The 25465-nt window shown below is 47.3% G+C and overlaps 2 protein-coding genes and 1 long non-coding RNA gene across 7 annotated transcripts in view; 2 read left to right on the top strand and 1 right to left on the bottom strand.

Moving 5' to 3' along the window:
• Positions 1–1155: 1155 nt before the first annotated feature.
• On the bottom strand, positions 1156–21548 carry LOC138837650 (protein ANKUB1-like). Of its 3 annotated transcripts, XM_070036605.1 has the most exons (7): positions 21264–21548; positions 17871–17908; positions 16961–17104; positions 11959–12175; positions 7311–7425; positions 4691–5629; positions 1156–2333 (listed from the first exon to the last, which is right to left on the bottom strand). In XM_070036605.1, exons 2-7 carry the CDS (start codon positions 17877–17879, stop codon positions 2204–2206), a joined length of 1554 nt encoding a protein of 517 aa, XP_069892706.1. In that variant the 5' UTR covers positions 17880–17908; positions 21264–21548; the 3' UTR covers positions 1156–2203. The 3 variants fall into 3 exon arrangements, with proteins under 3 accessions (XP_069892706.1, XP_069892705.1, XP_069892707.1); XM_070036604.1 differs by lacking the exon at positions 21264–21548 and having other exon boundaries at positions 17871–19228; XM_070036606.1 differs by lacking the exons at positions 17871–17908; positions 21264–21548 and having other exon boundaries at positions 11959–12334; positions 16961–17029.
• LOC138837664 (uncharacterized) lies at positions 1191–11699 on the top strand. 2 transcript variants are annotated; one of them, XR_011375391.1, is made up of 5 exons: positions 1191–1279; positions 3489–4183; positions 4896–5520; positions 10262–10344; positions 10449–11699. It is a non-coding gene; the product is annotated as an uncharacterized lncRNA (long non-coding RNA). The 2 variants fall into 2 exon arrangements; XR_011375390.1 differs by having other exon boundaries at positions 10262–11699.
• A 466-nt stretch (positions 21549–22014) lies between the features above and the next one.
• The window catches only part of LOC138837655 (E3 ubiquitin-protein ligase RNF13), a 42562-nt gene continuing 39111 nt past the window's right edge, over positions 22015–25465 (top strand). For both annotated transcript variants that reach the window (XM_070036612.1, XM_070036611.1), the window contains exon 1: positions 22015–22125. The gene's annotated coding sequence lies outside the window, so the exon portion shown is untranslated. The remainder of the gene's footprint in view (positions 22126–25465) is intronic.

The following is a 25465-nucleotide window of genomic DNA, read 5'->3' as shown; positions in this document are numbered from 1 at the left end:
GGACGAAGCCGCCGCGGGGCGTCGGAGGCCCGCCCCCGGAGCCGCGGAGAGGCGTTTTCTGGAGCCCGGCGCTGGCGCGGACGCCTTCCCGGGCGGGGCCCGGACCCCAGCCTCCAGCCTCCAGCCCGCCCCGCGCAGGGCCGCGGGCCGCGGGGACCAGGCCGGCCGAGGCCCGGACCCCAGCCTCCAGCCTCCAGCCCGCCCCGCGCAGGGCTGCGGGGACCAGGCCGGCCGAGGCCCGGACCCCAGCCTCCAGCCTCCAGCCCGCCCCGCGCAGGGCTGCGGGCCGCGGCGGCAGTGCGCTGCCAACCCGAGACCGGGAGGCCCCGCGCTCCCCGGAGCTCCCCAAACCCAGCTGCGGGGCCCGAGGAGAGAGAGGGAAAGAGTGGGAATAGGGAGGGAGGAAAGGCGGGGGGTGGGGGGGACAGAGAGACAGAGACAGACAGACAGAGACGGAGACAGACACAGACGGAGACAGACACAGACAGAGACAGACAGAGACAAAGAGAGACATACAGACAGAACAGAGACAGAGAACAGAGACAGAGAGACACAGATACTGAACCAGTGAAGCTTCCAGAAGAAAGTGTAGGAAGGTACCTCCCGAGTCCAGGGTAGGTAAGGAATTGTCAGAGCCCAGAGACTCACACCTGCAAGCCCAGCTATTCCGGGGGCTGAGGTCAGAGGACCTCGGTTCAAAGCCAGCCCATGGACAAAGTCTGTGAGACTTCGTTTCTAACATGACCTGCAGAAAGCAGGGCTGGAGGTGTGGCTCAAGGGGTGGGGGACCGGCCAAAAGCCGGTGAGCTCGAGGGCCTGGGTTCAAATTCCAACATCACCAAAAAAAGTATTAATTGAAAGGAAACAGGCCGGGCCCGGTGGCTCACGCCTGTCATCCTAGCCATTCGGAGGCTGAGATCTGAGGATGGCAGTTCAAAGCCAGCCCGGGCAGGAAATCCCGTGAGAGTCTCACCTCCTATGAACCACCAGAAAGCCGGAAGTGGCGCTGTGGCTCAAGGGGTAGAGCGCTGGCCTTGAGCTGAAGAGCTGAGGGACAGCACCCAGGCCCAGAGTTCAAGCCCCATGACCGACAAAAAAAAAGAAAAGAAAAAAGAAAGGAAACAAAGCATGGATGATAAAAACAGTAACTTGTACTTAAATCTAAAACCGTTTATTCATCAAAACATACCCATAAACCCACTGAGGGCGCTGAAGCAAGAGGACCACGGAATGGCTCAAATGACAGCGCTTGACAGCAAACGTTAGTGAAGCTCACGAGGTAAGTTCTGCGCTTGTGTATTGCTAGTGGAAGTGTGAGATGGGAAAAGCACCGGAGAACGCTTAGACCACTCTTATATGTTAAGTGTGCATTCATCTTATGATCCAGTAATTCCTAGTTGTTTACCCAAAGAAATGGAAACATATGTCCAGGAAAAAGCTTTTACAATAATGTTCTTAAGGGCTTCATCCATAGTATCTCAAAACCAAAGACAATCTAAATCTCCAGCTAGTTGAACAGATAGATTATACTGTATCTGTACAATTGAGTAATGCACAGTAAGCAATAAAACAAATTAGCATTGGCACATGCGGCCATGTAATTGAATCCCCAAACATCAATAGAGCAAAATAACCCAGGCACAGTGACTTGGGAATCTGGCCTGAGACTGCCTTGTAAAGGGGCTTGAAGACACCTTCTGATTGCAAATAAAGTGGTCCACATCTGGATTGGGTCAATGTTGTTTGCACAGATCTATGTCAGGCCCTTGGTCCTTACATTTACCACCCACCCAATACATTATCTGTAAACATGACCTTCATTTTAAAGTTAATAGAAACTTCCAGCAGAAGTTAAAAAGATGTCTGCAGTCCTCATTTGTAACTCTCCTAAGGACTTTCTCGTAAAAGTTTTAAACTTAGGTCTAGTTTTTTTATTATGTTCTACATTTGTAAAACTTAAAAACCTCAAAGCACTGAAAAAAATCCAGAAAAGCAGAAAATCAAACAATAAACACCCCATCCTCTATCCTATGGTAAGCAACTGCCATTGTTGCTTGTGAGTTCTTCCTCAGAATCTCTCCTGAGTTTTGGGATCTAAGGAAACACCGGCAAACACTCCGTACTTGCTGAGGATGGTCTTCATGGGAGAACTGGAGACTCCATCTCACCAGGTCTTTGCCCAAACCAGGGTTGCCATGACTTTTCAAAGTGTAATTTGTGGATGGCTTTCACACACGGCCAGACCTTCCTGGGTAGTCAGAGTAGAAATGCTCTTTTTGGCCAGGACTCTTGCTATTCCTAGCTGCTGAAGCCAGCGTTTCTCTTTAAAGGCACTGCAAGACAACGACATGATTCATAAGGAAGCCCATTCTCACCTCTGTCCATAGCTGAGAGGAAGGGGATATTTGTCTTGGTTTTGTTGCTGCTGTTGGTCTATCTAGGGAATGACTCTTCTCCGGCAAGGCAGCACTAGAATTCAGAACCTACAACTAGGAACAGAAACTACTTGGCGTCATGTGAAAACGTAGGCATTCCTATGTACCACTTGTTCCCTGATCACTGCCTACCCCCAGACTCACGGTAGGAACTTTTTTTGGGTGCCAGTACTGGGGCTTGAACTCTGTATTCTTGCTTAGCATTTTCTGCTCAATACAGGCACTCTGCAACTTGAGCTATGGCTCTACTTCCAGCTTTTCACTGGTTATTGGGAGATAAGGAAGGGTATCTTAGATTTGTCTGCTTTGAACCTGGATCTTCAGATCTCAGCTTCCTGAGTAGCTGGGATTACAGGCTGGAGCCACTGGGGCCCAACCAGTGGGGTATTTTGCTTTAAAAGTTTTTTTTTTAATGATAGTAGAAGGTAATTTCAGGAATATGTGCACAAATACAATGTAACTGTGGGAAGAGACTATAAACTGGATTAAATTAAGCCAATTTCCTGGAGGAGGATAACATGCATTTATAAACATGGAGAAGCCAGCCCAACCCAACTACCTCTTGGTCTCCAGGAAGGGGGTGTGGCAGGGGACATGAGGAAAAATCTGGGGTGCAGAAGACAGTTTGCATCTGACCTGGGTGGTGTTTACATGGATATATGGAAGCGTGCACATCCACCAAGCTCTGTGGGTGATATGAGTGTGGCATATGAGTGTTACTGTTTATACACATGCTACTCCCTCAGGAAATACTCCACCCAGGAAGCACTGGTGGCCGCTGTCATCTGAAACTATACATAAGCATGGGTTTCAGGGGCTAGGTATGTAACTCAGTGGTAAGATGCTTGTAGCATGCACAAGGCCTGGGCTAGATTCTCAGAAACAAACTCATATATTTCCACTCTACCTCACAGTACGCTGGACCATATAGGCACTTATGGAAGGACTTAAAAAATCCTCAGCCTTCCAAGTGCTGGTATTACAGGTGTGTGCTGCCATGCCTGGTTCTATATTTTAATTTAGTTAGATTATCTCCTTTTTCGAATTCCACAGATCTCTCACAAATTACAAAGACTGAAGCACTGCAACGTAAGTAGTTTTCATCTACTGTTAACCTCAGATGGGATCTTAAAATTCTGCGTTTTACAGCCCAGGTTTGTCTTACCACTAGGTGGCAACAAACTCGCTCAAATAAAGTTGAATTGAAATGCACAGCCAATTACAAAAAGGCAGCGACAATCTAGCTTTGTTCTTTTACCCTTTCATCATACTGAGGGAGAAAAGCTAACCATGCAACTATGCTTTTCTAATCATAGGCATCCACACAGTTCATTGGCAATGCGCAGGTCCTATGGTTTAATGTGAATTTTCTTTGAAATGCATTTGAATGATCTAAACTTACCTTGTGCAAATGAGTGTGCCTGAAGTCCCCTTCAGTGGACTGCATTCTTAACTCACCTTCTCTGCCACCCTAGCCACTACAGGGTACATGTGCTCCAGTCTTTGTACTTAAACTGTTACTTAAACAACAGTGTTGTTCCTTTCTCTCCTTCTATTTTCATTAATATCCATTCTCCATGACCATTTCAACAGCTTCTTCCCATAATTCATTTTTCTTATCTTTTTTTTTTGTCGGTCATGGGGCTTGAACTCTGGGCCTGAGCACTATCCCTCAGCTCTTCAGCTCAAGGCCAGTACTCGACCACTTAAGCCACAGCGCCACTTAGGATTTTTCTGGTTAATTGGAGGTAAGAGTTTCACAGCTTTTCCTGCCCAGGCTAGCTTTTTGAACCATGATCCTCAGATCTCAGCCTCCTGAGTAGTTAGGATTACAGACGTGAGCCACCAGCGCCTGGCTAAGTTTTTCTTTTCCTTTGAGCTATAATTAACATTCTCCTCTTAGCTCCAAAAACCCAGCCTCAGTAACAGATCAGAGTGATGCTCAGTTCTTCATGACTCTTCCTCCAGAGAGCTGGAGGAGTAAGGGAATATACACAACTACCATTGTGTCCTAAACATGAGCCTGTGTCCTAGACATGGTGTCCTGAGACGTGACCTGGCTATGTAACCCAGACTAGCCTTGGACCTGTGATCCTCTTGCCTCAGTCTCCTGAGTGTCATATTGTACGCATGAACTGCCATGTGCAGCAAGATGTGGTCTTTGACGCTGTTATAGGAGGACTTTACAAAATGTTCTCTGCCCAGGACCTGCTGTATTAAAGTCTACTCAGCATGCTCAAAGGAGAAAGCATTACCTTGCCACAGCTAGGCAGTAGACCGCGTTCTCCCGGGGGGTCCTCCCACTGTACTGTGAGAAAGACACAAAGGAGGACCTCAGAAGACCCTCAGCACGTGGCGATGCATAGTAAAAGGGCGGGTGGGAGCAGCCCACTCTTGAAAATGGAGGGAGGGGGACTTGGGGAAGGTATGTATTTCTTATGTGCGCCTCTTGTTTCCCAGATGGAGCAGTAATTATCTTCTGGTTTTCTTGCTGGGGTCTTTGTACGTCAGAGAACCTATCTGCATCTACCAGCGGCGGCAACGTGAGGGTCCATTCTCTGGAGCTCCTCTGTGAAACTACCAGAGCATTGCCAGCTTTCCTGCTTGCAGCTTGCCCCTTAAGGGGTGGGAGCTTGCTCAGGGTGCTTTGTGAGTCCTTGTTCCCAGCCTTATGCCAGCTCTTGGAGGTCATCTTTGGGGTGGTAAAGCCATCCACCATCACAGTGTCTCCCACTTTTGCCCCCAAGCCTCTTGCTCTGCTAAGCTGGCTTTTGTGAAGGCTGTGATTCTGAGCTCGGAGGATCCATTGCTTTATTTTAATATAAAGCATCATCGGGACTGCGATTTTCAGAAAAGGCACCGTGGACCACATTTTGCTTAGCAAATATACCACACAGTCTTTGTGCCTGTGTCTGGCCGCGATGGTCAGTGGGGTTTGTCCCCTAGCGTCTCTGCATACGAGACACAGAACGCTGCAGTTGACAAAGGCCTTCAGAACCAGCAGCTGGCCAGTCTCTGCAGCGGCATGCACCGGGCATCTGGAGACATCTGCGTGAAGGGCTTCATGGCACCAAGCGCGGTAGGGGTGAGCACCAACTGCCTCGTGGGGCCTGGCACCCTGCTTCAGGGCCCACTCGCTGAGATCAGTATAGCCGTGAAAGGCAGCCATGTACAGAGCCACCCTTCTCTGATACCTGTATGAGGAAAACAGGTGGGGCGGGGGGGGGGGGGGGGGGGAGGGTTGGTAAGTCAGCAACACAAAAACCAGCACCATGTTTGTTTCCCTTAACATATTTAAGAAAAGGCTTAGGTAACATAAGGTTAAGTTTTACAGGTCCTGCTTACTCACATGTAGTAGCAAATGGAAATGACTGCAAGCAATGCCGCATGGTTTAGAATTTTCTGGCTTCTCCCTGTCAGTACTATTATCTTGACCTGACCTCTCTCTCTTCCCTACACCCCTCCTCTCTGCTCAGCCTTCCCTAGTGCTGGCGTCCTACCTTCCCCTTCCCCTCCCACTTTCCCGATGCTGGCATCCCGTCTTGAGCCATGTGGCACACAGTGAACATTGTATTCCATAACCTGGGGGCTGCCTGTCTACTGTTTTGCAGCCTCCAGTAGCTTCCTGGTGAAATTTAACTTTAGACTCCTCCTCTGGCCTCCAAGGACCCCATCCTTCATCTGCTTCCTGTCTCCACTTCTCACCTCCTCTTTCCTTGTTTTGGGTTTGCACTGGCCTTTGTACTGCACCTGCAACACCTCATAAGGTGTCAGCGTGAAGTAAGACAGTACATGTAACAGTGTTGGTCTCGAATTGCATTCAGTTCTTCTGAAACACAGCTACGTGTTTGAATCCTGATCGTGAGATCAGGATCCAAACAGAAGTTAGTGTAAACTATTTGAGCATTTCCTAAGACTGAAAAAGTGGCTCCCCTAACCAGTCACTTTATGCCTTTTGTAACATTGAATTGAATCTCTCAGGAAGGGGCACTGTCCTGAACCACCACTGAGTTAAACCCTAGAGGTTCGTGCAGTTAGGCAGGTGGGAGCAGCTGGCCAGAGTGCCTTACTGTGTAGGCTCCTCCTCTAACCCACCTGCTCCTCTTCACCAGCCATATGAGCAACTTCACCTGTGGCAGATCGTGAACACTCAGATAAAGACCACATCAAATATACTTTAAGAAGTATGTGGGGCTGGGAAGGTGGCTCAGTGGTAGAGTGCTTGCCTTGCATGCCTGAGGCCCTGGGTTCAATTCCTCAGCACCACATAAGCAAAAAGAAAAAAGCCGGAAGTGGTGCTGTGGCTCAAGTGGTAGAGCACTAGCCTTGAGCTGAAGAGCTGAGGGACAGTGCCCAGGCCCAGAGTTCAGGCCCCACGACCGGACCCAAAAAAAAAAAAAAAAAAAAAAGAAGTATGGGGTGGGGGCTGGGAACGTGGCCTAGCGGTAGAGTGCTTGCCTTGCATACATGAGGCCCTGGGTTCGATTCCTCAGTACCACATACACAGAAAAAGCCAGAAGTGGCACTGTGGCTCAAGTGGTAGAGTGCTACCCTTAAGCAAAAGAAGCTCAGGGATAGTGTTCAGGCCCTGAGTTTAAGCCCCAGGACTGGCAAAATAATAATAATAATAATAATAATAGAATGTGAGTGGCAACCTACTTATTCTGAAAATAAGTATGTTCAAAAGTGTTCAAAGTGTAAAATCCAAACCACACTAAACAGTCTCTATTTAACTATTTCATGGCACCTCTGTAGCCCCACTCCAGCCAGTATCTGGATAACTGGGGCCAGCAGCATTCACGTGGAGCTTCAGCTGTAACAGAGCCTTAGTAAGAAGTTAAGTCCATGAATGCTGCATTTGCTTTATCCCCCTACTTGAGTACTGGTCCTTCTTTTGATAAATAGCGTTGGACTCTGAGTTTTTGTCCAAGGAGACAGCCCATCAGAAATTCCTTCCATCCATCCCAGACATCCAGACGAAGTGTTGTACCTGTGGATCACGAGAAGGAAGCAATTTAGTTTACAGGCTACAAGTGTCACAATAAAGCCTCCATTGCACAATTAACGGGTACTAATATTATTAGTATTTTTTTTTTTTTTTTTTTTTTGTCGGTCGTGGGGCTTGAACTCTGGGCCTGAGCGCTATCCCTCAGCTCTTCAGCTCAAGGCGAGCGCTCTACCACTTGAGCTACAGCGCCACTTCCGGTTTTCTGGTGGTTTATTGGAGATAGGAGTCTCACGGTCTCTCCTGCCCGGGCTGGCTTTGAACCGCGATCCTCAGATCTCAGCCTCCTGAGTAGCTAGGATTACAGGCGTGAGCCACCAGCGCCCGGCTATTATTAGTATTTTTAAAAAGGTAGTTCTAGCTCAGTCTATCACTATGATTTGACAGTCCGCAACACTTCTAGTGATAAGGAAAGCTTTTCCAAACCAAGACATGAGCCAGATGACCAAGGAGAAGTAATCTTGGAAGGAGATTTTGTTGTTGTCTAAACTTGAGCCTCTATTAGCTTGGGAAAGCCATTTCCCTTCTGTGCACCCTAATCATCACAGATGAGCCATGGAAAGCGCTAGCCTCACTGTTCTCCCATAGCTGGGGCGACACAGCCTCTGTGTGAGCTCTCTGGGCTCCAGGCACAGAGAACAGCCCTGGTCCTTCCAGAGTGGAGAGCTGGCATTCCCCTGTGCATCCTACCTGCCTTGTCTGACCCAGCCCCTCCTGAGCCCCTTGTGGTGAACCCCACCAGCCTACACTGTCTTTGGGTTTTCAGGACTGAAGAATCATCTTTAAATTTCCTGCTCTGAGCCTTAATCTCAGGGGTCACATTTCTGCTTCATGGTTCCAGCGTTTCCAGTGTCAGCCGCCACCTTAGTCCTGCTAGATTGATTGCCCAGAGGGTCTTCTGCTCTCCAGCTGCCAGCTGTAGACTACCACTAGCAAGACTTATTGGAGGCTAACTTCTCTCTATCAGATGTAGGGATGGGGGTTCCCGTCCGCCTATCTGTCCATCCCTGCCCCCAGGCTCTCAGCTGCCTCTAGCTTAATCCTCTTTAACATCAGAAGGGCACCTCCTTGGAGCTGGGATTTTGTTCCACTTTAAGGAACTGGTTCCAAGTCCCAGTACCAGCACACACAGATACAGACACATGCATGCGCGCGCGCGCGCACACACACACACACACACACACACAGAACGGACACATCAATTCCCTGTTTGCTAGCAATTGTAAGCAAATAACAAGCGATCAATTACTTGTAGTAAAGTGGTCCTTATTTCTCAAAGAACAAAGGTAGCAATTGAGAGTTTTTTCTCTTAAATGCTCAACTTTTAAATATTCAGAGAATTTCTAATCACCCTTGACTGAATAATCCTTTTAGCCTTTCAGGGTCTCAGGTCTCTAATGCCTTCTTTGTCACACACTTAAATTCCTTCTTTAGCTTAGGGGATCTATTGGAACCTCCTGAAAACTGCTGGGTTGCTTCAGGACATACTTCCCAAGCTTTTCACGGAGAGGACAGTAAAAGTAGGAAAACTCAAGTCTCAGGACCCCACACTATGCAAGTCTCCTAACTACCCTAACTGCAGGTTCTTTTCAAATAGGGGACCCAGGAAATTGAGCTTTGCAAAGCTACACCTGTTTTCCCATTGCAAACCCATCCACCATACACAGTGTAGCCTGGAGAGCACCTGAGAGCCACCAGCCTGTTCTAGACCACAGTCCCAACACTGTCGGTGGCGGCTTCCCGTCTCCCCCATGTCTGCATTCTTCCTGAATATGGAAACCTTTACCTTGGCTTGGAGCTCCCTACACTGAGGAATCAAAGTAAAACATTGATCAGAACTTAAAGCACATCAATAAAAGCTTGCTGGTTTGTCCATATAAATGATTGAAAAGAACCCAGTTGTAGGTTTGGTCACTGTTTGTGGGCAGTATGACCTTGATCAGGTCACCTCTCTAAGCCCCAGTTTTCTCATAAATAAAGAGAATTAAGATGGCACAGTATGTTTCCCAGTGTTGGCAGAGCTGTCCTGGAGCTGGCCCAGAAATCAGTATCGGAACTGGCAGGACTCTCTCTGCTCCCGGGTTAGTTTCCAAGGGGCCATGCACTCTAGCTGGTCATGAATACAAGCAGGAGGCATTGAAGTAAAAACCAGTCACCAGCATCAGAAGGTGAAAAACAGGCACACAGTCATTCACTCTGTTCTAGAAAGGACTGATGTCTGCTTATCATCACATGGAAAACATATACAGAAGAACAAGCAGATAAGCATGTAGGGAAGCAGAGGAGAGGAAAACCTGGGCAGAGTTAAGAACTAGAAATGGAACTAAAATGAACATCTGTCCTATATAATTTTATATAAGAATGTATAGGTGGGGGCTGGGAAGGTGGCTCAGTGGACTTGCCTTGCATGCATGAGGCCCTGAGTTCCATTCCTCAGCACCACATAAGCAGAAAAAACTGGAAGTGGCGCTGTGGCTCAAGTGGTAGAGCACTAGCCTTGAGCTGAAGAGCTGAGGGACCGCGCCCAGGCCCGGAGTTTAGGCACCATGACTGGCAAAAAAAAAAAAGAATATAGGTGGGCTGGGAATGTGGCTCAGTGGTAGAGTGCTTGCCTAGAATGCATGAAGCCCCCGGGTTTGATTCCTCAGTACTACATACACAGAAAAGCCAGAAGTGGCACTGTGGATCAAGTGGTAGAGCGTTAGCCTTGAGCACTGAGAGGCTTAGGGACAGAGCCCAGGCCCTGAGTTCAAGCCCCAGGCAAAAAAAAAAAAAAATTGTATATGTACTATATATTTTTTTTCTTTTTTACTCTATGCAGCCCAAGTCCTGATCCTTCTGCCTTCCCTTCCTGAAGAGCTGGGATTAAATTCCACCATACCTGGCTAGTTGGACAGATTCTAAGTAAGTTACTGAATTACTAAATGTTCTGTCGCCCGGAAAGCCCTTTGTCCCGCACTTCTCACTTTAAGTCTTACAATCTTTCTGTCCCCATCTGCTTTGTCAAGTTGTTCTCCCTGAGCTCACTGAGAACCTTTCACTGGATCAAAGGTTTGGGGATTGTCTGGCTTTTTCCCAGCCTGGTGAAAGTGTGTTCTTCATCATCTGTCAAAGAACAAAGTCCCTGCTTCCCTCCTGACTCCAACAGCCCCCATGTCGCACCGTCTGCCTCCACTGATGCCCGCTTGCCTTGATGTCAGCACGTCCCAAGCCCTGGCAATGCTGGCCTCTGGCCCTTGCTACACAGCTCTCTGTAGCACTTCTCACAGTGTTCAGCACTCCACCTTTACAGGCAGAATATACACCTTAAATCTGCTAACTCAACCCATCTCCACATTTTCCCTGCAAGGGAATTAAAAGACTTTGCTTGTACTAAGAGCTTTGTCCTGAACTATTTTTTTTGGCTGCATGACTTTAAAATGGGATTTTTTTTCATATCTAAAGCATGCAACCTACATCTTGAGTGAGCCATTCAAAAACTATGCTTTAAAAAAAAAAGATAGGGGGCTGGGAAGGTGGCTCAGTGGTAGAGTGCTTGCCTTGCATGCATGAGGCCCTGGGTTCAATTCCTGAGTACCACATAAGCAAACAGAAAAAAGCCAAAAGTGGCGCTGTGGCTCAAGTGGTAGAGCGCTAGCCTTGAGCTGAAGAGCTGAGGGACAGCGCCCAGGCCCGGAGTTCAGGCCCCATAACCGGACCCAAAAAAAAAAAAAAAAAAAAGATAGGTTAGGCCATTTCTGAATTCTTCAGCTCTATGATGTCATTGTGATCTGAACAGCGTAGGACCTGAGGACAGTATGATCATTTCTCCCAGTTTCATTTTGTCTTCTGGCATTTCTCTGGACAATTCGATCATCGCTTGAGCTTTCATCATTCTCCAGACGGGTCAACATCCAGCAAGCATGCACAATTAGTCAGATACGCCAGGGACAGATCTTATAACTTCACTCTCTCTGGTCAAAAATGGGGACAATAATTGATATCAAAGTTTTGGCTGCCTCAGTTTGAAATAATATGAGGAATATTGCCAGGCAGACACAGTAGCCAGGAGAAGTATGGATCAGTGCCTCACTAGCAGTTATGGGAAGGAAGCCTACTTCACCCATGTGCCTGCAAAGCCCTGGGGTAACTCAAAGCCCTGGGAGAACTCAGGACTCAGCTGAAGCCTCACCTGCTAACGTCTGCAAGGACTCACTCTCCCCAAGCAATAATCTTTTTACCGCCCCCCCCCCCCCCATGCAATACTCTTTCAGATTCAAATCATGGTCTAATAGGGTTAAAACTCAATGTAGAGTTTGTCAAATTTGGATTTGTCTTTTTTGATGGCTAGCTACAGCAGAAACCTGAAAGTACAATATTTAAAGAGAGATTGTAATCTGATTCTAGGGCTGTGTGGTGAGGCACCTCATCCCGCACTGTATATAAATGATTGCTTTAATCTAACTGGCACCATTTTAAGATAAGGGTGCACAGAGTCGGTTTCAGAATAGTATTTTATGCTGTGGAGGTGTGCAGTACCAAGGTCCGCCTGGTAGTCCCTGAGGGTGTTGCAGTCATACATCTCCAGTCCTTGTGGGGTGCGGAGACAGTAGACACTCACGGGGAGGCCACATTGCCCAGTCACAAGTGTCCGGAGATCGGACACTTTTTTATCCAAAAGAGAAATGTCTTCCAAGACTGGCATTGTCTCCTGGGTCACAGCATTGAACACATAGAGAACGGGCTTATCTTCTTCCTAGGGAGTGACAGAAAGGAGCAGGAAGGAACTCACTGTTTGTTGGTGGGGTTAGGGACAGAGGTGTGAGAGGGTCCTGGAGCCGCCACTGCCTCCACGACAGGGAGTGAAGGGTGAAAACAAAGGCCAGTTTAGTTCTGACTGTCCTGCTCCCCTGTCCTGAATGGGGAAGGAGAAACAAAAAGATTAAACAACTATCAATCAGGAGGGCCAGACTCAGAGGTCAAAAAAAGGAAGTAAACTGAAAAAAAAAACCCAGATAATCTCCGCTTTAAAGCTAAACTACAAGATTAGGAGACAGAGAGTGGATTTTAATCTGCTTTCTTCAAGTAACTCTTCGTGACTGAGCAAGGAAAGAAGAATGAAAGGATGCAGCAGGCAAAGGAAGTCTGGAAGGCCACCTGTGGACCTCACTGGTCTCGCCCACCCTGAACTACCGTCTAAGGATGAGTTGCTAAATGACATGACTAGATGATTTGGCCCACCTCAAAAGGGATAAAAGCACCAGATAGGAGCTACCATCTTGAGCCTGTAACTCCCATTTGCTGCATGAGGAGCAGGAAATGATTCATGATCAATTTCTCACTACCTTATTATCCTAAATGTTGGTGAAAAAATGTATCTTGTGGGACTCCTTTTTGTGAGAAACCTCGGGATATTTTTCATGAGTACAGCTGAAGGACCTGTGATTGTGTGTGGAACCCCTCATCCATCTCTGGGGACACTAGTGACTTTAAGGAAGGCCCTGCTTGGAGGAGACCTGACAGCCCCGAGACCATTCTCACTTAGTGGACACAGCAGACACCTGGACGATGTGGACCATCTACACCCACACTGTACCGGCAGAGGTGTGATCTGGGTGAAGCCCTCCCTTCTCCCGCGCTTTGATTTGGAATACGGTGGGTTCTAAATTTTTGGTTGATTCAAAAACTGTCTAAGAAGGCAACAGGAGTTCAACTGAGTCGAGGGAGAGAGGCAGGGAAAGCTTCTCTCCTTGTTCAGTGTTCCCCACTGTCTATTTGCTTTGTTGTTGTTGTTTTAAAAATGCAGTAACCCCGTATTTTTACTATTAAAACTACAGTATAAGTTTTTTTTTAATTTTTATTTATTTTTTTATTGTGAAAATACTGTACAGAGGGGTTACAATTACATGGGCAAGATAATGAGTACATTTCTTATCAAGCATTGTAGCCTCCTCCTTTGTTTCCCCTTCCCATCCCTTCCCATCCTCCCCTGGTCCCCCCACCCAATCCTCCCCGACCCCCCCCCCCCACCAAAGTTGTAAAGTTCGTTTTCGACATAACAACTTGTACTTCTCATTGTTGCAACGTGTCCACCTGTAAAGTATAAGTTTTTTAAATGTTCCTTTTATCTTACAACCCAAATGAGAAAGAGAGTGGCGCTGAGATATCATTAGTGGAGGCAGGCTGAAAAGTTGGAGGAAAATATTAATCCTGCTAGCAAAGTTTAATCAAGCCCAAACCAGCAAATATGAGAAGTGGGTGGGGAGGAGAAGATGATTACATTTCCTCTTTCTTAATGAAAAGGGAAACTGGTTGTGCTTCCTGTTTTGTAGATTTAGCACAATCATGACTTTCTTAGGTAGTCGGAAAAAAAAGCAGATAATCTCCACCTTTAATGCTAAACTACAAGATTAAGAGATAGAGAGGCGATCTAAATCTGCTTTCTTCAAGTAACTCTTCATGAATGGGCAAGGAGAGAAAGAATGAAAGGGTATAGCAGGCAAAAGGAAGTAGTCTGCTGTGGCTGACAGATGCTTCTGCCTTCTGGGTACATTCAGAGAGCAGACAGGTACCAATTAATGGCAACTGCCACCTTGCATGAAAAGCGCCTCTCCACCCTTGTTTTGTGAGACTGCTCCCCAAGTATTCTGAATCAGGACTGGCTGGCTAATTATACCCAATGAAGTCAGATGGTATTAAGTAAACAATACCATATGCAGGCCACTGCTGGGCATACCTAATATTAGATTTTTTCCTTTTAGAAACAAACCAAGATGCCATGGTAGGAGATACACACAAAACGTCTTACTTTTCAATAAAAATGTTCATGTACTATGCCTCTTTGTGCTCAAAGCTACTACTCTGCCACTTGAGCCACACCACCACTTCTGGCCTTTTATGAGTAGTTTACTGTAGATAAGAGTCTGGACTTTTCTACCCAGGCTAGCTTGGAAGTTGTGAGCCTTAGATCTCAGTCTCCTAAGTAGCTCAGATTACAGGTGTAGGTGCTTGGCTTTTTTTTTTTTTAATTTATTTAATGAAGAGAACTTGCTATTATAAGCTTATTTTTTTTCAACTTGTATTTGTATAGTAAGTAGTGTGGACTTTAGAAATGAACTTATTTTACTGTCTAAACAGAAATTTATTTAGAGGTAAGCCAACACTAGGTGATTCTCTTCCTTCAGAATAAAGACATTATTTTCCTTTCGAATATGAGTGACAACAATTCCTAAATGTGATTCTGTTAGACACAGAAGAAGATACTCAGGAAGATTTCCACAGAACCTGAGAGTTTTAATTGAAACTTGTATGTCAGCCAATTCTGTGAACATAGTTATATTTTAGTTTGGCCTTCTTGAATAAATTATTTTACCTCTGTATCCTACTCATGGTGTTAAAATTCCAGAAAATATTAGTGCTCTGTGAGAAGTTTACATCACTGAGATAGATGTTGATTTGTTTTATTGATTAATTATTAATTTATTTTTGTGCTGGTTCTGGAGCTTGAACTCAGGGCCTGGGCACTGTCCCTTAGCTTTTTTACTCAAGACTGTTGATCTACCACTGGAGCCAGAACTTCACTTCTAGCCTTTTGGTAGTTCATTGGAGATAAAAGTCTTATGGACTTTCTTGTCCAGGCTGTTTTTGAAGTATGATCCTCAGATCTCAGCCTCCTGAGTAGCTAGAACTACAGGTGTAAGCAACCAGCATCTGGCTGTTAATTCATTTTTGGAAAATTAAACATTCTTCAATGATAGAAAAAATATATATCAATAAATGTTTATAAAACATTATAACATGGTCTTTTGTTTATGCAAGTGGGGTCATGCAATGCTTATTATTTTACATGTCTTTACTACTTAATACTTTACTACTTAATGCATATTAAAGGACTACTAGAAATAACAATTTTTTCTTCCCCCATCTTTTTCTATCTTTCCATCTGAGACCATTGTACCTGATGCATTTACTCATTGACTAATGCTTTACCAATTGAGCCATGCCTCCAACCCCTGAAAAAAAATTTAATGTTAAATATGAGAAAGTAAGTGCCCATTTAATGGAGACTTTGTACTTTAGTAGTTCTTTGAGGCTCATGTTTTCTTGTGGGGTAAAGAGTACAGTAGACCCTGGGTATCTGTGGGTCTCTGTGGGGGCTGGTGAGTTTGTGGGTCTCTGTGGGAGGTGTAGTGCCAAGGAAACACCTCCAATGCTCATACTTGACTCCTATACACTAACCAACTTCTACTAAAGACATGTCATCTTTCAACAAACCAATTTTTCACTTTATCACTTCAGGCACTTAAGTGCATTCATTTTTACCTTGCTTCAGGGACACCATGTGCCTTTTAGGAGGCAGATTTTCACAACACTCAGGGCAGGATCACACTCAGCAGACCACATGAAGATTTAAAACAACTGACAACATGGGACTGAGTACCTCTCCACAGCAAGCTGAACAGTTCAGGTATGGGAATTTAACAAATTTGGTTTTTAAATTTCTTTTGATTTTCAAATCTATTTTCTTTTTTACTTTTTTTTTTTTTTTTTTTTTTGGTCCAGTTGTGGGGTCTGAACTCTGGGCCTGGGCTCTGTCCCTCAGCTCTTCAGCTCAAGGCTAGTGCTCTACCACTTGAGCCACAGCGCCACTTCCGGGTTTTTTCTTTTTGCTTATGTGGTGCTGAGGAATCGAACCCAGGGCCTCAGGCATGCAAGGCAAGCGCTCTACCACTGAGCCAACTTCCCAGCCCCTTCAAATCTATTTTCAACTAAGCTTGTTCTTGACAAATGCTAGAGCAATTAGCTCTGAAATTTTTTTTTGGCTCCTGTCCCTTTAAAAAAAAGGTTGCAAGTTAAAGACAGTAACTCCAGAAAATCTCTAGGCACAAAATTTTGTATATTTTACCATTTTATGTTTCTGTGAAATATAAAGCCTAGCCAGAGGTCCCAAGTTATGCATCATTAATTAAGGGCACTCTAGAAGTGGAAAGGGCTGTGTGTTAACGATTATTATCAAATTCAATTTCTGCTCTGGCTAGATTTGGATACATAAACAGTCCTATCATTCTTACCATTACTGAGAATTTCTTCTTCTACACTCTACTGCCCTAATTATTGTGGCCTCTGGGAGTGACCTAATTTCTTCATCGCCTCTCATTTAAAGTATTGTGAGATTCTTCCAGATTGGGGATTGAATTCAGGGCTTCATACTTGCTAGGCAGTGCTCTGGCACCTGAGCCATGCTCCTCTGTAAATCTTTCAGACCTGTCCCTTAGTCTTGCTCTAATATTGGTGTGTGGTGATGGGGTGAGGCAGGCAGCAAGAGGATGGAGAAGAAAAGGGGAAAAAAGAGTAGGCAGGAGGGCAAAATTCTTGTCCATGCACAAAGTATGTTTAAGTGCATTTTACAAAAGACAGAAGGCAACAAAAGAAAACAAAAGCCACCTCCTTCCAGGTTAAGAAACTAATTTGGGTGGGTTGTCCACAACTTAATTCAAAGTGAAATAGACACCTTGGATAAATGTTACTCTGATCATCATACCTTAACAAAGCATTTAAGAGTTGAGCAGAAAGATACTCCAACATCAGCAAGACTCCAGCTGTTCCTTAGAGCAGCTCCAGCATACACTAGCTCCAGATACCGCCGGCCTTGTTTGTCCTCAGAGAGAGGAATGTGGAAATAATCCTTAAAAATCAATAGCATATTATGAAGACAGGATGTCTCTGTATTACTAGACCAGAACTGTAATCTATTTCTCTCCCTTGCCTTCCGTCCTCTGTGTGTATGTATCTTTCTCCTCTATCTCTAATATGTTTCCAATTGGTATTATAATTATTTTCTGATAAAGGGAAAAATATTAGACAGGGTTAACCTGGAGTCTATAGAAATCCCAAACGTTTATGAAGAGGGAGGGGTCCTCACTTTCATTTTCACCAGCCCTAAGAAACTGAGATTTTCCTTCAGTAATAATATGTATAATAATATAATATGGTAATAATTACTATTATTTGGTGATACTGGTACTAACCTCTCCAAAGCTACTAAATTCTTACCAACCTATCTTTTTTTTTTTTTTTTTGTCGGTCGTGGGGCTTGAACTCTGGGCCTGGGCGCTGTCCCTCAGCTCTTCAGCTCAAGGCGAGCGCTCTACCACTTGAGCTACAGCACCACTTCCAGTTTTCTGGTGGTTTATTGGAGATAGGAGTCTCACGGTCTTTCCTGCCCGGGCTGGCTTTGAACCGCGATCCTCAGATCTCAGCCTCCTGAGTAGCTAGGATTACAGGCGTGAGCCACCAGCGCCGGGCTCCAACCTATCTTATAAACAAATAGTGGTACTTTCAAATGGTTTCATCAGTTTACTGCTTGCTGAAAACATCCAACACATTCATTAAGCTATACTGCATAATTAAAATCAATATACATTTTAGTGGCTCTGGGACAAAGTGCATACCTTTATCATCAGCTTGACAGTTTCCACCGTTTCATCTGCTGAAACATCAAAAGGTTCAAAAGATCCTTCAAAAGCTATAAAAATCCTCATTATTCAATCACTTTTTCAGAACAAGAGGAATAAAACAAAAAGCTTCCTCTTTTCAAAGATGCTCCTGAATAGCTGGAAAAATTCCAATTCACAATTAAGGACAGAGAAGGGGAAAAACAAAAAACAAATTAAGGGCAAAAACTGATGGCCAGAAGCGGCTGCTACTGTCCAGCCTGGAGAGGGACTGGAGAGAATGAAAAGGGTAGGTCCACAGTTATCATAGGTGGGTCCAGAGAGACAGGAAATGTTTCCCTGCTACATGCTGTAGTCAACAGCCACCCTGTTCCTGCATTAGGGCAGCCTACACACTGGACAATGGCAAGGCAAGTGTGAACAAGTTTCGAATGTGGGACACAAAAATGCTACACACAAATCACCCTTGGTGATGTCATCACCACCCTGTCTCTGGAGACCATGTTAACTCTAGGACAGCTGTCTGAAGAAACCTTAAAAATAGGTATTTGTAGTACTGGCCTGGATGAAGCAAGACTTGGTTTTGTAGCATGAGATAATCCTGAAAGTCATCTGTAAATAACTTTGAGTTGAAGCAGGCTTGTTTCCATAACAACTTTCTGTATTTGTCCTCTGGCAGTATTTCTGATCCTGCCAAGGGGTTCGGGACAACATTCCTGGCACCAGGGAGATGAATGTGTATGTGTTCACCCTGTTCTTGCGTAATGGGAGCTGCTGAACAGCAACACAATGCAGCTGAGATTTCTTAAAAGTATTTGCCTTTATTTATATAGCCATTTACAATTGTGATCTTCTTCAACCCCACTTGGTGTTGCTGGGATTTATTTCAATCACTACTCAGAGTGAGCAAGGATATAAATGTCTTTAGTCAAGCAGATCCAGTAAGCATTTTACTAGAATGTAAGGAGGCTCTCCTCTGTAATTTGTATGACTCCCCTGGTTTAATGCCATTATGTCTGGACAGAATTCATTTAGATAAATATTATTTTGTATGACTAGATGCACATAGGCAATGTGCCTTTATGTATATGTTCATTTTTAAAGCTCTGAGATAACTATATGTCTACACTGATTTTACCATATTTTCTGCCCAGGAACCAGTAGCTCACGCTTGTAATAGCTACTCAGGAGGCTGAGATTTGAAGACTGGTTCAAAGCCAGTCCAGGCAAGAAAGTCCAGGAGACTTTGATTTTCAATTAACTACCAAAAAAGCCAGAAGTGGAGCTGTAATGCAAGTGGTAGAACACTAGCCTTGAACAAAAGAAACTTAGGAACAGTTCCTAGGCTGAATTCAAGCCCGAGGACCAGCACAACAAATAAAAATATTTTCTGATTTGTGATACATAACATGCTCTATGGTAAATACTGAATGAAAGCAAAAATTGTATGTCATGTGCTAAATAGGGTTACCAAGAAACTCAGAACTAGCACTTATAATAATATATATTATATATATATGAGAAGAGCAGGTCCACAGTATCATAGGTAAGATCACATATATATTCTTATATATCATATATATAAGAATAGATAATAGCTTTGGCATTAAAATGTTTTTAATATTTAAATATGATTTCATTATTATTCCTACTAAGCCTACCTACTGCCTTTCATTTGATCATTTAAACACATGGCAAATGTCACTAAGCAGTACTCTCAAGTCTTTATCTTTGAAGATGAACAAACCAGAGGCAGAAGTATCTCATTAAATTGCTAAGACTGGGGCTGGGAAGGTGGCTCAGTGGTAGAGCGCTTGCCTTGCATGCCTGAAGCCCTGGGTTCGATTCCTCAGCACCACATAAGCAAAAAGAAAAAAAAAAGCCGGAAGTGGCGCTGTGGCTCAAGTGGTAGAGCGCTCGCCTTGAGCTGAAGAGCTGAGGGACAGCGCCCAGGCCCAGAGTTCAGGACCCACAACTGTACCAAAATAAATAAATAAATAAATAAATTGCTAAGACTGATAGGATTTAGTCAGTATAAAGATGGAAGCCAGAATTTCCTGACTACAGAGCTCATAACCAGAGGCAGACTCTTTCCAGAAAGCAAAACTGTACAACTGGTAGTTGAAATAAGTTCATGCTTGGTACGGGAAGTGATCTACAGTGAACAGGAAAGAAGTCTACAATTAGAAAGACAAAAGCAGCATTGGAAAAAGTAGTTATAAAATACCATTGTCAACTTAACTGAAATAGATGAAAAAGTTCACTAATTGAAATACAACTTATCACTGTGTTAGATGGAAAGCTTTATAACCAAGTTTGTAAATTGAAAGTCTGTTTTTAACCTCTCTACTTAGAAGTCTAAGCATCATGCTTAGTAGTGCCCTGCTTATGACCTCAGGCTGTTGTCTCTCTCTTCTCTAGCATCTAAATGGTAGACAACTTCCATTTTCATCAACTACCCAAGGATTAAGACAGGACCATTTCAATCTGTGTTCTCACCTTTTCTGTGGTGTTGCTTATTCTGTGGATTTTCCCTCTTCCCAGCCTCCCCCCCCCCCCCCCCGGCTTTTTTTTGTAGGTTGTGGGGCTTGCAGGGCCTGGGTATTGTCCTTGAGCTCTTTTTCTAAGGCTAGCAGTCTACAATTTTGAGCTACAAGGCTACTTACAGTTTTCTAATGGTTAACTGGAGGTAAGTCTCTCACAGGGATTTTTCTGCCTGTTCTCAGCCTCCTGAGTAGCTAGGATTATAGGTATGAGCCACTAGTGCCCAATTCCCTGTTTCTTGATAAATATATTTGGTCCTGCAATCTTTAATGGCAAGGTTGATCATATATGAGGTGTTAATGATAATCTACCCTCTTTCCCAGTCCACAGAAAAAAAAATAAACTTTTTGTTTTACTTAATTTTCACAGAGAATCTTACATCATTGCCCATACCTCCTAGGTAGCTGGGTTCATGCCAGGTTATTGATTTGAGGTGAGATCTCCAGATAGCTTTTAACTGAATCTTCCAGTTTTGCCTCCAGAATAGAAAGGATTATAGGTGAGGCCATCACCCCCAGTTTACCTGTGATTTTCCTAAAAGGACTATACAATAGTTGAGCATTTACTGTCATCTCAATCAGTGGAAATTTAAGAATGTACAGAATCTATGTATATAGATGGTCATAGGATACATGGATAATAGAAGTTCCTCTGATAGCTTTTAAAAAATGATTTCTAATTGTCTAAATGAGATTTAAATTGTGAGCTTAAACTTTAAAAAGGACAAAGGAAAAGCAGAGTTGGGGGACTCTCCCCAGGGCTGCTAGGTCCTGATGGAGTGGAGTTCCACGGTCACTAGGTAGACTTCTCTGCCCCCTGAAAGGGTCCGAGGCCTGGGTTAGTTACCTCCTGGCTGAAAGAAAGGACCAGAATCTCCTATTTGCTGACGTTTTACTGCCGGGGCTGCAACCTTTGCAGTTCGGACGTCTCCGGCCGGTCTGCTTTTTACCCCGGCGGTGGCGGTGGGACGGGGCGGACAATGTCAACGCCGGGCGTCTCGCCAGTCGCGGGGCTCCGAGCGGACGCGCCTTCCCGAAGGGTCAGAGCGGAGTCTGGGCTCACGGGAGATCGGGGCTTCACTTTGGTTCCGCGAGCCCTGGGCCCCGCCGCGGGGCCGCGCCCCGCACAACGCGCCCACTCCTCCCGCCCAGGCCAGGCGCTCCGTGCACCGCCCCGCCGCCCGGCCCGGCCCGCCCGCGCCCCGCAGCGCCGCCCCGCAGCCCCGCCCGGCCCGGCCCGCCCGCGCCCCGCAGCGCCGCCCCGCAGCCCCGCCGCGGCCCCCGCAGGCCTCGGCCCAAGCGGGCCCCCTCTCCCGGGGCCGCAGCCGGTCCTCCGCCGGGAGCAGCCCCCGCGCCGCACCCCGCCCTGACTCCCTCCCTCCCGGGGCCCGCGTCACGAGGCCGGCAACGCGACCCGAGGACCGGGCGTCCGTCCCGCGCGGCTGAGGCGAGCCGCGAGCCTCCGCGCGAAGGGGTGGGGGCGGGGGAGGGGGGGACGGAGCCTGGACAGACACCTCCGAGGCCCAATAGCCTTCCGCCAGCCTCGGCGCGGGCCAATGGGGGTCGAGGGGCGGGACTTCCGCGTGGCGCTGCGGCCGTCCGCGGCGGGCTGGGGCGGTGGGTCGGCGCGGACCTCCAGTCATGAGGTCCTGTTAGGGACTCCTCCGCCGCCGCGCGGCCGCGAGCCCGTGTTCGGGGCCAGGCGTGAGGTAAGAGCCCGCCCCGCTCCGCGGCGGCGGGGCCCGGCGGGGCGCACATCTCCCCGGCGCTCGAGCTCCGCCTCGGCCCGGCGGCCCGGATCCCCGCGGCGGCCCGCGAGCCGGGCGCGGCGACTGGGAGGAGGGGCGCAGCCCGGGCCCCCGCGCCCCCGCGCCCCCGCGCCCCCGCGCCCCCGCGCCCCGCGCCCCCGCGTCCCCGCGCCCCCGCGCCCGCCGGCCGCGCCTGAAGTTGCTGGGCCGGGGCCCCGCGCCTCGCCGTCCCGGCCTCGGGCGCCGTCCCGGGACTCGGCGGGCGGGGCGGAGGCCGCGACGCCCTTCGCAGCACCCCACCTCCCTCCGTCCCCACAGAGCCGGGCGCGGTCCCTCCCGGACCCCGACCCCCCCCCCCCCCGCTGCCCGCCGGGGCTCCTGGGCTGGCCGCGCTGACGGCGGGCGGGCAGCGGTGACCGGCGGGCGCTGCCTCCGAGGCGGGCGGGCACCGGTGACCGGCGGGCGCTGTCCCCGGGGCGGGCGGGCAGCGGTGACCGGCGGGCGCTGCCCCCGGGGCGGGCGGGCACCGGTGACCGGCGGGCGCTGTCCCCGGGGCGGGCGGGCAGCGGTGACCGGCGGGCGCTGCCCCGGGGCGGGCAGGCACCGGTGACCGGCGGGCGCTGCCTCCGGGGCTCCTGGGCTGGCCGCGCTGTCCCCGGGGCGGGCGGGCACCGGTGACCGGCGGGCGCTGTCCCCGGGGCGGGCGGGCAGCGGTGACCGGCGGGCGCTGTCCCCGGGGCGGGCGGGCAGCGGTGACCGGCGGGCGCTGCCCCGGGGCGGGCGGGCAGCGGTGACCGGCGGGCGCTGCCCCGGGGCGGGCGGGCAGCGGTGACCGGCGGGCGCTGCCCCCGGGGCGGGCGGGCAGCGGTGACCGGCGGGCGCTGCCCCCGGGGCGGGCGGGCAGCGGTGACCGGCGGGCGCTGCCCCCGGGGCCGGCGCGCACCCACAGCCGTCACGCCCCTGCGGCCCGGCCGCCCCCGGGGCCGGTGCCGGGCCGGGCCGGCCGCGGGCGGGGCGCTGCTCCCGGGCCTCCTCGCCCGGGCCGGTCGGGCCGGCTCAGGGAGGGGCGCCCTGCTGGTCTCTCACCCGTTTTTAGGACAGTTTCTGGCGGGTCAAGCAGATAGGTCCATTTCAAAATAACCCCCGGATTGAGGAGGTTAAACTGGAGTTGCGCTGGCCTGCCGCGCTGCCCTGCAAGGCCCCAAAGGGTGGAGGAGGAGTAAACCTTTCATAAACCTTTAGGGGTTCCCCCCCCCTTTCTGTGTGCATGCGTCATCAGGAAGATGTAAATGTTAAATGCATTATCATGGATTACAGAAAACAAATGTTTCAAAATACTGGATTCCGAGTTTCAGTCAGGTTAGGTCCCCTCTGCCACTTATTAATTCTGTGACATCTATAAATGAGGGAAAAGTTGCAGAGATTAAATGAAAGAAAATCTGGTGGGTCACCACTGTAATCCTAGCTACTCGGGAGGCTGAGATCCGAGAACTGTGATTCGAAGCCTATCTGGGCAGGAAATGCGTATCCCCAACTAACTACCAAAAAAAGCCAGAACTGGAGCTGCAGTTCAAGTGATAGAGTGCTAGCCTTGAGCAAAAAAGTTCAGGGACAGAGTCCAGGCCAAGTTCTAGTCCAAAGTCTGGCACCCAAAAAGAAAATCTGTTACATAGCTAAGCTTTAAAGTATTTTTTTTTTAATTGGTTGAGTAGAAGCACAGTTATTTCTGTGCATAAGGCATAACAACTGTCTTATTAGTATGTGCATATATTAAATATACGTGTGTTTTACCTAAGCTATTGCTTAATTTCAGCTATTCAGTTGACTACTGAAGTTTATGGGGTTAAGCTTTCATTTCTCTTCATTTCTCTCCAGCACTTTGGAGGGGACTATTTGTGTGTGTGGGGGGGGGGTGTTTTTGGTGCCAGTCCTGGGCTTTGAGCTCTGGACCCCGGTGCTGTCCTTGAGCTTTTCTGCTCAAGGCTAGCACTCTACCACTTTGATCCACGCGCCACTTCCAGTTTTTTTTGGTGGTTAATTGGAGATAAGGGTCCTATGAACTTCCTTGCCCAAGCTGGTTTAGAACCACGATCCTCAGATCTCAACTTCCTCAGTAGCTTGGATTACAGGCGTGAGCCACCAGCACCCAGCCAAGAGTAAACCATTTTTAGGTTAGCATATCATAGTATCTAACAAACCAGTTCAGTTCATAGTGTGATCTCTAAATAAAAAGTATGATTTTGGACATTTTAAAATTGGAAATTAGTAATATTTAGTAAAGGGCAAAAGGAGTTTCAATAAAAATAGCAGTTTGTATCCTTTGACATGCTACCACAGTATGGTATTGCATATGCCAGTTTCACATGTAATAAGGGGAAGAGAGTTGCTAATGCATTTCCCTTTGTCTCAAAAGAGTAAATAGTAGACAAGTGAGTTCCTTTTAATAAAGTTTGTTGATCAGTCATGGTTTAAAAATTCTAGTATTCTGTAAATATTAACATAAATAAAAACACCTTGCTAAGCTTTTACACTGCATAAAAATAGACTTGTGAATATTGACAGCATATGATTGACATTGTCAGTTTCTACGTTATAGTGTATAACTAGCCAAACAGTAATAACAGCTAACATTATTTGCCATAGGCCAAATAGACTTCTAAGTACTTGATCTCAAATGATTCTCACAGTCATCAATGTGGCAGATAGTTGAGTTTTGCCATTTTCATAAATGGGGAAACTCAGACCTATAACAGCTCATGTGTTTTTGAAACACCTTAGATACATAACTTGCTCAGTTCACACACAGCTAAGTAGTAGAGTTGCTCATGCTGGATTAACTGTAGCCTGCCCCTCTACTGACCTATTTCATTAAAAGTTACAGAATGCCAGTGGACTATTTCGGATTCTTACTTGCTGGTGACTTTGGGTAAACTTGTTTTTTTTTTTTTGTTTGTTTTTGTTTTTTGGTCCGGTCATGGGGCCTGAACTCTGGGCCTGGGCGCTGTCCCTCAGCTCTTCAGCTCAAGGCTAGCGCTCTACCACTTGAGCCACAGCGCCACTTCCGGCTTTTTTCTTTTTGCTTATGTGGTGCTGAGGAATTGAACCCAGGGCCTCAGGCATGCAAGGCAAGCGCTCTACCACTGACCCACCTTCCCAGCCCCATTGGGTAAACTTGTTTCCTTAACTTCTCCTTATTAGTATTTGGAGATTAGTATAATTTGTCAGGCACAAGATTGCATATGTTCAGCAAATGATGGGTCTCAGCCTCCTTCCTTTCTCATTGAGGATATGGCTATTTGAA

The sequence above is a fragment of the Dipodomys merriami genome, unplaced genomic scaffold, assembly GCF_024711535.1.
Source record: "Dipodomys merriami isolate MVZ:Mamm:240054 unplaced genomic scaffold, mDipMer1.0.p SCAF_273, whole genome shotgun sequence".
Lineage (NCBI taxonomy): Eukaryota > Metazoa > Chordata > Mammalia > Rodentia > Heteromyidae > Dipodomys > Dipodomys merriami.
Note: the sequence above shows the minus strand (reverse complement) of the source record. Positions and strands in the feature narration are given on the sequence as shown.